The sequence below is a fragment of the Manis javanica genome, chromosome X (assembly GCF_040802235.1).
Source record: "Manis javanica isolate MJ-LG chromosome X, MJ_LKY, whole genome shotgun sequence".
Taxonomy (NCBI): domain Eukaryota; kingdom Metazoa; phylum Chordata; class Mammalia; order Pholidota; family Manidae; genus Manis; species Manis javanica.
This window is the reverse complement of record NC_133174.1, coordinates 11,237,929-11,251,287: the sequence shown is the minus strand read 5'-3', so window position 1 is coordinate 11,251,287 and position 13,359 is coordinate 11,237,929. Positions and strand designations below refer to the sequence as shown.

The 13,359-nt window shown below is 43.8% G+C and overlaps 1 protein-coding gene across 10 annotated transcripts in view; it reads right to left on the bottom strand.

The window, feature by feature from the left end:
• Positions 1 to 13,359, bottom strand: part of REPS2 (RALBP1 associated Eps domain containing 2) — a 234,520-nt gene that overhangs the window by 33,665 nt on the left and 187,496 nt on the right. For 8 of the 10 annotated variants that reach the window (XM_073228224.1, XM_037020519.2, XM_037020520.2 and 5 more), the window contains 2 exons: positions 1,549 to 1,632; positions 276 to 421 (listed from right to left, as the gene is read on the bottom strand). In XM_073228224.1, coding sequence (XP_073084325.1) covers positions 276 to 421; positions 1,549 to 1,632 — 230 coding nt within the window. Of the gene's footprint in view, positions 1 to 275; positions 422 to 1,548; positions 1,633 to 9,817; positions 9,954 to 13,359 lie in introns of those variants that run through there. The other 2 variants (XM_037020525.2, XM_037020524.2) reach the window with 2 other exon arrangements.

The following is a 13,359-nucleotide window of genomic DNA, read 5'->3' as shown; positions in this document are numbered from 1 at the left end:
GGGAAGGGAAAGAAATCAAACCAAACCGAAACACTCCACAGCCTTGTACTCGCTTGCCCCCTGGGTCAGGTGAAGTCTGTAGTTTAGAAAGCCTCTTTCTATGTTACTTGGGAGACTGTAATCCCATCATAGAGGTGAGTAAGGTAAGACTACAACCATAAAAATCACACCCTCCTAAGGATAGGAGTATAACTGTAAACATATTTACTTTTATATATATATGACAATTTAAAGGGAAATTTCTGACCTTGCTCTCATTTATCTGTTCTACTTACTTTTGGACTGTTGGATGGGGTTTCACAGTTGCTCCAGAAGCTGTCCCACCAACAGTGGTGGAAGGCTCTTGGTTTTCTGCAGCTTGATTTTCAGGTCGAAATTTCCTACGGATAGGCTTTGATGGGGCTTGAGAATATGGTATGTCCTGCAGATTAAAAAAAGAAAAAAACACAAAAAAGTTAAAAGATGAAATGCTCCCCCGTATCATGCCAAGGTCCCATGTTCCTCCAGGTCCAGCCCCAAGGTCAGATGTGTGCTCTATTCAAACTCCACACCTGAGAATATGTAACTGATTCATGGCTGAGCAAGAACTGGAGGGACATAAGATTCCAATAGCCCTTCTTTCTGTCTCCCCTCCCCCCTTTTCATGCTTGCAGTCTATTACCTCTTTTTGTTACCTAGAAGGACACAGGAGTCATATTCCAGTGACCCACTTGCCACTTGCCCTCTCCCTTCCTTCCTCTCTTTTTAAAATACTGTGTGCCCCTCACACCATGGCACCTTCTCTAACTGAAGACAAAATTCCCTCATGCCTCATTTGGGGCTTTTTGGAATATAGCTGTAGTTTCAAAGTTTGTAAAAATCTCAGTCCTATGCTCATCATTCTCCTACCCCCAATTCCTACATGAAGTCAAGCTCAAGTGCCATAGTGTCTTCTGGAAGGAGGCAGTTGGCCTGCTTCCTTGGAGACTCCTACGTCACCTGTGCTCCCAAGCCCAGGGCCTGCTCTCTGACAGAAGGGCCTGAGAAAATGGGGAAGGACAACAGGAAGACAGGAAGCTCAATGCAGAGCACCATGAGTGAGTGGTACATATGGAGCAAACGGCCCATGACTCGGTGACACGGGCTGGCTAAGATGAACACACCAGGATACAACAAGGGACCATGGTTCAAACATGAAAAAGGGGAGACTACCCCACCCCCAAGAGGCTCGCCTGGTGTTTTAGCAGTTTGCACAGTTCTGCTGAAGGCATCTGTCCCTCCCCACAGCACCTCCTGATCTTGCCAAAAGCAAGGCTGTCACAGCTGAGAGGTTGAAGAGAGAAGTACAAACTGTCAGTGACATCAAGGTCAAGCCCAGGAGTCACCAGGACCCTAATCTTCACAAAAAACCCAAATTCTGGGAAATCTGGATCATTAACAGGCACATGAGGACATGAAAACCTTACAACAGTAGATGTGCTAACAGGCAAGAAGCCCGTGAAGGAGGGGGCCGGGGGTGAGGGGGGTACTCACACTGCCACCACAGTAGCACCCTCAGGTTGGCCTTACCTTCTTTGTTGGACTACTTTCTGCAGCCTGAGAGGGAGCTCTGTTCAGCTGGGAGTGTAACTCTGCCTCAGACGCTTGTTCAGACTGCAGCAAAAGATCACAGGAGGATAAAAACGCAAAAACATAACCACTTCAATATATAATGAAGAGCACTTAGGAAAACAGCTATTAATTGATTTAGATCAAGTTGCAGCCAAGCACAGTCAGGTCTTGCTTTTCCTGCAATTCCCTCGCATCCTTCCTTCCAGCGTTGTTCAGCTTTAGGAAGAGGAGTCACGGGAATGTCTTCTATAATCAGACATATGCATATTGCTAAAAACCAATGCTTTACAAGCTCAAACTAAAAATAACAAAAAAGTAAAAATTTTAACCTGAGTGCTAAAAAGAAAAAAAGCAACCATAAGAAAAAGTACTGAATTAAAAAATACATATATATTCAATTCCTAATAAAGAAATTCTAGTAGATAAGAGTCTCTACCATTAAAAAGGTGAGGGCCAGAGAATACAATGGAAGAAGTGAACAGAAGGGTGGAGGCTGCTGAATGGTTTGGGATTAATGAGTAACTGCAGAAAGGCTGGCGAGGACTGCTCCCCCAAAGCGCTCCAAAACAGAGCCAGGGCCACACAGCCTAGCAGAAGAGCACAGGAAGACGGGGTATCATGGGAGACTCCCTTTCTCCCCAGGCTGACTACAGTCAGCTGTGCTAGAGTGCTTTGCTCCCAGCTGCTAGCCAGCCGCGCGAATGTTACATGCAGAGAAAGACCCCTCCATAGGAACAACGGGACTTACTTAAGTGTTATGCTGACATCAGTCCTGCACTTCCCCACTACCTAATCTGCATTCCAGAAACACACACTGCAGCACAACGAACAGCTACCAGGTGGGCCCACTTTGTCCCTGACCTGGCTCTCGCTAACCTCTCAAAGAGCATGTTTTCTTCCTTCCTCTGACTCCACTGAAATAGCTTCTCACCGAGGGCACCAATGCGCTCCCCTTTATGGGTTCTACCTGCCTCTTCCAGGCTTCACGTAGACATTCCTCTGCTCAGCATGGCACCCCTGACTACCTTTCCAAACTTTCTATCCCTGGCATCTGACGAGCCACTGTATCTCACTGGTAATCGTCATCTCTGTCCTGTTTTGACTCCTCTGTCCCCAGAGGTTGGATTTCTCAAGTTTCTGTCTTCAGTACTTCTGACCCCCGTCCAACCCCCTCCTACCCTACTCCCACCCCCATTCATTCTTTCCCAGAGTAATCCCGTCTGCTCCTACATTTTCACTCGCCTAGCTAGAAACCCTGGTTCGCAATCAACTCCCTACCTCTTCCAAACCAATTATGTAGGCACTCTGCATGCCTGATTTCTAGTTCCAAGATTTTCTTAAGAGCTTTCTCCTTCCCATTAATGTTAACTGTATTATTATTATTCTAAGTATTATTAACAGATACTAGGAAACACTAAACACTATGTGTCACACATCACTGTAGACATTCTGCATGGATTACTGTACTACATTATCACAGTCCTGGGAAGTAGTTATTATCCCCATCTCATTAGTGAAGAAACTGAGGATCAAAAAGTTAAGAAACTCACCCAAGACCACACAAACAGTAGGGTCAGAACCCAGGCTTCATGTCCCAACACTGGGCTTGTTGGTCACTATGCCTCAGGTACTTTTGGATCGGAGTGTTATTCATTCAAGCAATACTTACTGAACAGCTTCTGCAGGCAGGCCCTGTGCTAGATCTGGCATTCAGGGATGAACAGGACCCTTGAAGTCCAATGGGAGATGCAGAGAAATGACCAGGCAAATAGCTTCAGAGGAATTTGGGCTATGGTGAGAGAGTATGGGGGCTCCAGGAGGACCTAAGCCTTGTGGGTCAGCAAGGACTCAGGTGAAGCTGATGGCCCAGCAGAGTCCTAATGATAAGCAGGTGCAGCTAGCTAGAAAGGCTGTGCTCGGATGTAAGAAAGGAGGGTCTGGCACCCAGAACGCCAGCTTGGGGTACCAGGAAAACAACAGGGCCTGTCCCAGAAAGGAACCATGGGTGAAGCAGTTGTGAGGCACGCCCACTCTTAGGCACCCTGAGCTTGAAGCACCTGGGAAGCACCGAATCAAAACTGTGGAGGAGCCACACAACTGCTGGGAGTTTCGGGAATGCAAGTGCTCACCTGCGCCCTGTGAGCTCTGACAAATGGCGCCATATGGCAAGATCCACAAGCGTACTTTCAGCTTGTTATTAACAGCTGAGAGCCCCATAATGCCCTGAATGTAGGGCTTCCCCTGAGCTGTGCTGGAGCATACAACTTGGACCGGAGACCCCTTCTTGCCTTCTACACGCAAATCTATTGCTTGTAACCCATTTGTTCTGGTCCCAAGTCTATGTGTGCGGCCCCCTGCAGAGCCCACAGGTGTGCACTGACACAGACCACCAGCCAGGTAGGGAAAAAAAGGAGTGGCAGACAAGTCCTTTGTCTTTCAACTGGTCAGTCCCTGTCTTGCCAATGGGTTTCAGCCCCAGGCAAGTTCGCTATGGATTCAGTGTGACCAAAGAAAATGACAGTAAAACATTCTTGGGGTGAAAGGGTTATACCCAACTTTATTTCCAGATGGCAGGTCAGTCACTAGAATTCTGCTCACTCAGAGCGAGTCTGCAGGCAGCAAGCCAGTCTCTGCCTCTGGGCCCCTCTGTCCCGCACAGCCATCCTCTGGGCCTCTCTGCACAGTCGTCCCGCACAGGCGTCCTCTGGGCCTCTGTCCTCGGCACTGCCACCACTCCAGCCTCTGCTCTGCTCTCCTGCAGCCTTGCAGCCCTGCCACCATGTCGCGTGCAGAGCACTGGGTGGAGCTCTTTTTATAGAGTCAATAGCCATGTATTGCCCACAGGTGTGCAAGTGAGCTAGTCAACCAGGGCCCAGTGAGAATCCTGGCCACAGGAACTCTCATCTTATCCACAGTCCCCTTCACCACCAAGCAGACAGAAAGAATGCGGCCTTTTTGGGGAGATGTGTGAAGTCACGTTCTTGTGCGCATACCGAGGGAAATGATACATTGGACCCTTTTTTCAACAAAAACGAAGATTCTGAGAAACAGTACTACAGCATCTTTGTGAGCGCCTGTTTTCTCTTAAACCTCTCTAAAAGGCTCAGAAGGATGAGGAAGCAGTTGTCAGGCATGTCTGCAAAGGTTTTTAAATTCACAAATTTACCTTTCTGAAACTGTTTCCGAGCGCCCGTGTTTTCTAGCTCTATGACTAGTAATAAACAACTCCTCGGCGTTATGCCAGGTTGAATCTAACCATCAATCCTCTTAGGAGGAAACTCAAGACCCCCTGATCCCTTTCTACTGCTCTACAACCAATTGTAAATGTGCCCAACTCTTGAACATTCAGGGTAGCCAATCTCAGGAGAGGCCAGGAACACAGTAATCAGGAAGTTCTGAAAAGGCACCTCTTCCCCAGGGCCAGGAATTATCCCAGGAAAAGGGATGGGGAAAGAACCCCAGCTTTACGATAAACACTCAGGATGAGATTTAGAGATGCAAAAGCCCCTCTTCACAATAAACTATTTCACTTTTCTTCTGGAAAACAGCCTGAGACTTACATCAGGCTTAGCAGCTGGAAAGCAGAACCAGAGAGATTTCTTAGCTTTTCAGACTTTTCTAAGTTAACAATTTGGGGAGAATGATAACCCATGAAAACAAGGGGGGGTCACAGTGGCTCCTTTTTTTCCTCCATATATTAGAGAAAGAGGGATGAACTCTACTACCAATATGAACAATATGCCCTTGTATGAGTTTTGGTTGTCTGAATTGAAATCCAATGCCTGAATCTTATGAAAGGGGTATTTGGATTACAATTAATATGGCAAATGGCAGTCCTTCCCTCATGACCCCATATATAACAACATGTACCCAGCCAGGATGTGATTAGCCAGGAAAATGTACTTTTAGCCAAGAGCCCACTGAAATTCTAGCAAAGATTCCTTTTAAAAATATGTATCTCATTGTAATATTAATATTCCTCTACTCACAAGTGATAAATATTATTTTCATTCTGATTTTGCAACAAAAAGCCTGGATAGATTACATGTACTGGGAAGGTACTGCTACTCAGGATGTAGAGAACAATTCTAGGGCTTTGCCCATTCCTGTAGTTGATGGGACAATATGGCCCCTGCTCAGTTGGCTCCCCAGAAATGGACATAGGCTCAGGGAAGCTAAGCATTTCGATACTCCACCAGAAGAAGGGTCCATTCAGTTATTCAACTATACAGATAGTTATTTCATACATCTAATGTATCTCTTTGCAAGAATCCTCATCTCAGGTTCTGCTTTTAGGGAACTGGCCCTGAGATACCAGGCAAAGAGCCCCCAAAAGAGATGAGTTAAAGCACTCAAGTATGCTCCTCCTTGGTCCATCTGGATCACTGGCTTTGGGGGAAGCCAGGTGCCATACTGTGAGAACAGTCAAGCAGTTCTAACAAGGGTGCTGTGGAGCAAGAAGTGAGGCCTCCTGCCAACAGCCATCTTGGAAGTGGACCCTCCAGCCTCCACCAAGCCTTCAGATGACTGCAGCAATGACTGACATCTTGACTGCAGCCTAATGAAAGACCCTGAGCCAGAACCACCGAGATTACTGTGAACTAGAGTGGTTTCTCTTTTCCCAACCAGACAATACCTGATACATCCATGTTGAGGATTTGCGGGTTATCCTGAAGGCCACAGGGACCACTGCAGGATTTTGAGTAGAGAGGTGATCTAGCTAGATTTTCTTTTTAGAAAGATTATTTGGAATCCAGTGAGTAAAACAGATTGGAAGCAAACCATGCTGGGGGAAGGGAAGTCAAAAGGCCAAAGAAAAAAGATAAGAAATAGTCATTTAAATCAATCTGGTGGGAATGGGGATAAGCAGATCTGAGAGCTATTTGACTAGAGACTTGATCTATCCACAGTGATTGATGGGATGTGGAAAGTAAAAGGAAAGAAAAATGACCCATGGAAACCAAGTTTCAGTCTTGGACAATGGGTGAACAGTTGAAAGAAAAAATGGTTTAAAGCAAGAGGAAAGAAACAGCAGCATAGAAGCTGAATAAAAGTAAGCAGATTCATCACAAAGCAGTGCTAGAACAACCCACCTCATACCTTCCTATAGCAGTATCTCTCAAATAGGGGTTCCAGGAGTTCCAGGTTCTACCAACTGCCTAGAGCAGGGACAGGCAAACTTTTTACTGTAAAGAGCCAGACAATAAATATTTTCAGTTGTACAGACCATTTGCTCTGTCTCCGTTGCAAGTGTGCACCTCTGCTTGAGTGCTCAAGTAGCCATAGCCAATACAATGAGGTGTCATGACTGTGCTTCAATCAACTTAATGCACAAAAGCAGTGGCAGGATAGATTTGGCCTGGGGGGTCTCAGTTTGCCAGCCCCTGACCTAGAGGAGAAAAGAATCTACAGGTAATCAATCTTAGGAAACACTGCATAGTCCATCTCCGCCTTAGAAATCCATAGAACACATAGCATGTCACACACACTCTGGAATTCCATGAGGCAAAGGATGCCCTTGCCTTCGCTTAACCCAGCAGTTCCCAACCTTATTTGGCTTAAACTCCTTATTTTCATGTAACTCCTATAAACATCGAGCAGAACAAATGTTCTGTGCACACACTTTGGGAAACACTGAGCTATAGACTGGCTAAGAGGAACAAAGAAAAAATATTTCATTTGACTTGAATGCCAAATGACGAGTTCCACACCTAGTCCTTCAAGAGGAACATTCTCCACAGTGGTTGCCAGGTCCAACTCCAGGGGCCCCTGGTGTTCTGCCCTCTTCTTCTGGCCTTGGCCAAGAGTATGGAGGCAGGGTAAGGGTGGGGTTGCTGCTTGGCAGTAAAGGCCTCCCTTCCTCCCTCCTTCCCTGCAGTAGCAGCTGCTGCTGCTTCTACCAACTACTCCTCTGTATGAATTTATTTACTGGGCTCCTTTAAAACCTCCTGGACACAAATACAGTAAAAATCATTCATTATAGTAGTTAAAGCAGATGAACACAATGCTGATAAATTACAGATTTTTTTTTTAAGTAGCTTAAAACAACATGTCTCTGATTCCAGTTCCACCCAGGCAGGCTAACTTTGCAAAGGTTCCATAGCTCCCATCTGAGCCCAGGTGCTCATCACACCTCCCGCCTGGGCCACTGCAAAAACTTCTGCAGGTCTTTTTCCAGCCTTCACGTTTTTTTCCCCCAGTCCAATCCACCCTGCACACCACTGAGGAACTAATCTTGTAAAGCATCTTCTCATCAAAACACATTTTCTCAAAGCCCTTCGGTGGGTCCCTAAGGCCTATGGCACACAAAACAATCCCTCAGCCAGTTAAAGATCTTCCATCATCTGGCTCCAATTTACCTCTACCTCATAACTACATTAGCTTGCTCATATGGAACCCGCTCCAGGCACACAGTATTACCTGAATCTTCAAACACACCAGAAGTTTTTTTCCCAACTCAATTCTGTTTGTTCTAGGCCTTCTGGAACAAAGTGGTTCCCAAATATAGCTGCACAGGAGAATTCTCTGGGGAATTTGTATAAATTACAGTCTTTTAGATACTACCCCAGACTTCCCTAATTAGAATCTCCTAGAAGTGGAGCATTAAAAACTTCTATTTTAACAAGCTCCCTGGGTGATTTTTATGTAGCCAGCCCAGACCAACTGGGCACCACTGATGACCCAAACTCTTCATTTAAGAGATGAGAAAACCAAGTCTCCAAGGTCCTAGACTGAAAAAGGCCACAGGTGCTCCAGTGAAAACTAACTAGGCTTCTTATCTGTTTTCTTGTCCATTTACCATGGAGATAATAGGGGTGTATGCCATATGGTTCCACAAATAAATAAATATCTAAAGCTGGGCAAAATTTTCACCAAGATGACTTCTGTTTAAAAGTCAGACTTGCAGTGGGCCGCGGGAGCAGCCCGGGGGCCTGCCCAGGGAGGCGGGGCCCGCCGTTAAGGGGCTCCGTGCACTGTCGTCGCAACGCGGAAACCTGACACACGGGATGTTACCAAGTTGACTCCACTTTCACATGAAGTTATCAGCAGACAAGCCACAATTAATATAGGTACAATTGGTCATGTAGCCCATGGGAAATCCACAGTTGTAAAAGCTATTTCTGGAGTTCACACTGTCCGGTTCAAAAATGAACTAGAAAGAAATATTGCAATTAAGCTTGGATATGCTAATGTCAAGATTTATAAACTTGATGACCCATGCTGTCCTCGGCCAGAATGTTACAGATCCTGTGGAAGTAGTACACCTGATGAGTTTCCTACAGACATTCCAGGAACCAAAGGGAACTTCAAATTAGTCAGACATGTTTCCTTTGTTGATTGTCCTGGCCATGATATTTTGATGGCTACTATGCTGAATGGTGCAGCCGTGATGCATGCAGCTCTTCTGTTGATAGCTGGTAATGAGTCTTGTACTCAGCCTCACACTTCTGAACACCTGGCTGCTATAGAAATCATGAAACTGAAGCATATTTTGATTCTACAAAATAAAATAGATTTGGTAAAAGAAAGTCAGGCTAAAGAACAGTATGAACAGATTCTTGCATTTGTACAAGATACAGTAGCAGAAGGGGCTCCTATCATTCCAATTTCTGCTCAGCTGAAATACAACATTGAAGTTGTCCATGAGTACATAGTAAAGAAAATTCCAGTACCCCCAAGGAACTTTACTTCAGAGCCCCGGCTTATTGTTATCCAGTCCTTTGATGTCAATAAACCTGGCTGTGAAGTTGATGACCTTAAGGGTGGTGTAGCTGGTGGCAGTGTTCTGAAAGGAGTTTTAAAGGTGGGCCAGGAGATTGAAGTCAGACCTGGCACTGTTTCCAAAGACAGTGAAGGAAAACTCTTGTGTAAACCAATCTTTTCCAAAATTGTGTCCCTTTTTGCTGAGCATAATGATCTCCAGTATGCTGCTCCAGGAGGTCTTATTGGAGTTGGGACAAAAATTGACCCCACTTTGTGCCAGGCTGACAGAATGGTAGGGCAGGTACTTGGTGCAGTTGGAGCTTTACCTGAGATCTTCACCGAGTTGGAAATCTCCTATTTCCTATTTAGACGCCTTCTAGGTGTACGCACTGAAGGAGATAAGAAAGCAGCAAAGGTGCAAAAGCTGTCTAAGAACGAAGTGCTCATGGTGAACGCAGGATCCCTGTCGACGGGAGGAAGAGTTAGTGCAGTCAAGGCTGATTTGGGCAAAATCGTATTGACTAATCCTGTGTGCACAGAAGTTGGAGAGAAAATTGCCCTTAGCCGAAGAGTCGAAAAACACTGGCGTTTAATTGGTTGGGGTCAAATAAGAAGAGGAGTGACAATCAAGCCAACAGTAGATGATGACTGAAGAATTCCTGTTAAATAATACATTTGGATGAGTTTTGAATTTCTCTTAACAACCTAGGGGTATGTTTTCATAGCAATATTGAGGAATTAATATCACAGCTGATTACCTTAGTAGTAGCTATAAGGTTATTCTCATTTTTTGGTGATTAAATTTAACCTTTAGTATTAAAATAGGATCTACAATAAATGTAAATTGGCGTAATGTTGGGTTGAATCTACATTTTAGCAGAAATTAATCATTGTCAAATAATGTCTTATTTATACATCAGTTTTGAAATGAAATATGCACAGCAGGTTTGAAATGAAATTGCTATAACCAGCCTTTTTGCTGTAGCATGCATATCGCTGAACCTGTCTGAAATAAAATTTTTCTTCCTATTTTTCATGATTGTCTTTGGGTAGCTCCAGGCTTGAAGAACTGTTATACCAGTGAAAATTTGAAGACACAAATTCTCGAAAACCAGCTTTCCTTGGCCCCACATTTTTATATTGCTTTATCTTTGAAATTTTGAGTGAAAAGTAAACTAATAAATACTACCCTTTAGAGCAAGAGTGCTTGCTCCCATGGACACACCTTTCTCTCCCCTTCCTCTCATTTCTTGGACTAGAATTCAGGAAATTAAACCCAGAAGTTCTCACTCTTTACCTGTGGGACCCTGTGATTGTTTCTGCATTGGTTTCTGTGTGAAACCCAACAGGCTTCCCTCATTGGAAAATACTGTTACACCAGATGATTCTAGATAAGTAAGATCTTTGTAGGCCTTGTTTTATGTTTTTTCTTAACCGCTTAATGGATACAGTAAATGATGTAAGTTCTAATATTAGTAAACTTTGGACTTTTCAAGAGGTAAATGACATTAGAAAGCAAAGGGTGAGCCCTTTGATTTTTAATTTAATCTCCATGTTCCTGCACTTCTCTTGTGTTAGGCATTTTAACCTATATTTTTTGTTTCGTAAGAGTGTCAGAGAGGTGATTCCCAACTCTGGCTGACATTAGAATTGCTGGAGAAACTTAAAAAAAATGCCCTGCATGAACATATCTCCCCGGGCAAGGGAAACAAAAGCAAAAATGAACAAGTGGGACTACATCAAACTGAAAAGCTTCTGTACAGCAAAAGACACCATCAATAGAGCAAAAAGGCATCCTACAGTATGGGAGAATATATTCATAAATGACAGATCTGATAAAGGGTTGACATCCAAAATATATAAAGAGCTCACACACCTCAACAAAGAAAAAGCAAATAATCCAATTAAAAAATGGGCAGAGGAACTGAAGAGACAATTCTCCAAAGAAGAAATTTAGAGGGCCAACAGACACATGAAAAGATGCTCCACATCACTTGTCATCAGAGAAATGCAAATTAAAACCAAAATAAGATATCACCTCACACCAGTAAGGATTGCTATCATCCAAAAGACAAACAACAACAAATGTTGGTGAGGTTGTGGAGAAAGGGGAACCCTCCTACACTGCTGGTGGGAATGTAAATTAGTTCAACCATTGTGGAAAGCAGTATGGTGATTCCTAAAAAAAACTCAAAATAGAAATACCTTTTGACCCAGGAATTCCACTCCTAGGAATTTACCCTAAGAATGCAGCAGCCTAGTTTGAAAAAGACATATGTACCCCTATGTTTATCACAGCACTATCCTAAGTGTCCATCAGTAGATGAATGGATAAAGAAGATGTGGTACATATACACAATGGAATATTATTTAGCCATAAGAAGAAAACAAATCCTACCATTTGCAACAACATGGATGGACCTAGAGGGTATTATGCTCAGTGAAATAAGCCAGGCGGAGAAAGACAAGTATCAAATGATTTCACTCATCTGTGGAGTATAAGAACAAAGAAAAAACTGAAGGAGCAAAACAGCAGCAGAATCACAGAACCCCAGAATGGACTAACAGTTACCAAAGGCAAAGGGACTGGGGAGGATGGGTGGGAAGGGAGGGATAAGGGCGGGGAAAAAGGGGGCACTACGATTAGCATGTATAATGTGGGGGGCGGCATGGGGAGGGCTGTGCAACACAGAGAAGACAAGTAATGATTCTACAGCATCTTACTATGCTGATGGACAGTGACTACAATGGGCGGAACTTGGTGGGGGGGGGGGGAGTTTAGTAAACATAATGTTCCTCATGTAATTGTAGATTAATGATACCAAAAGAAAAAAAAAAGTCAGACTTGCCACAAAAAAAGAATGAGAGTGCAAGGGGAATTGGAGGGAGGTGGTCAAGAGGTACAGACTTCCAGTTACAAGATAGATAAATACCAGGGGTGTAGTGTATAACACAATGTCTAGAGCTAACACTGCTGTATGATATATGGGAAAGTCATTAAAAGAGTAATCCTAAGAGTTATCATGAAGAGAAACTTTCCTTCCTTTTTTCTTCTTTCTTTTCTCCTTATATATCTGAGAAAATGGGTGTTAGCTGAACCTGTTGTGGTATAATCACTTCACAATACAATATATGTAAGTCGAACCATCATGCTGTATGACTTATATAGTGATGTATGTGAAATATTTTTCAATAAAAATGGAAAAAAGAATCAATCTCATTAAAAAAATAAGTTATCTAATTGCAGAACTGCTGAACTGTGTCTAACTGATCAAAGGTTTTTTAAAGCTTATAATATTCATGCTACTGACAGGTTAGAAAAAGAAACTCAAGCTTCATTTATCACCCAAGAATGCAGGCAGGACTGGGAATTACAAAGTCAGTGGCTGATTCTAGCCCTATGAGCAGACAATTGTGCTATAGCCTCTAGGGGGATCTCCAGCATCCTATTGGTATTCTAAATGTTATTTGGTGCCTGATTTTCACCTGACCCCCATCTCTACTAGGCACAGAAGATGCAGAACCAATGGCCAGCAGCACACTGACCACAGCAAACTCCATAATTCCACAAAGATCATTCCTCAGAGAGAGGATTCAAAGGACTGAATCCTCTGCAAGAACAATTACCAAAATCCACATCCCAAGTCACCTGTCAGAAACAGAAATGGAGATGATGTGTGAGCACTTGGAGGGCAGGATCTATGTGTTGCTTCACTATCATTTCCCCAGTGCCTAAGCTGAATGCCAGCAAAGAGCAAGTCCTCTGATCAATGTGTGGAACAAGCTAGTAATGAACCCAGTGGTGCTTTGGGTTCTACTGGACAAGCCAAGAATTCATCTCACAGTAACTAGAGCCACAGGACACACCAGTTACAGGGCAGAGGCTTTCAAGTCAAATCCAGGCTTTGCACTTACTTGGTGTATACCCTAGGCAGGTGCTTAATCTCTCTGAGCCACAGTTTCTTCATCTGCAAAAGGGGATAACTCATGTAACTCCTAGCATTGTGAAGATTAAGCAAAATATCTGTCTAGAGTACTAAGCACAATAACCTAGTAGCTGCTCGA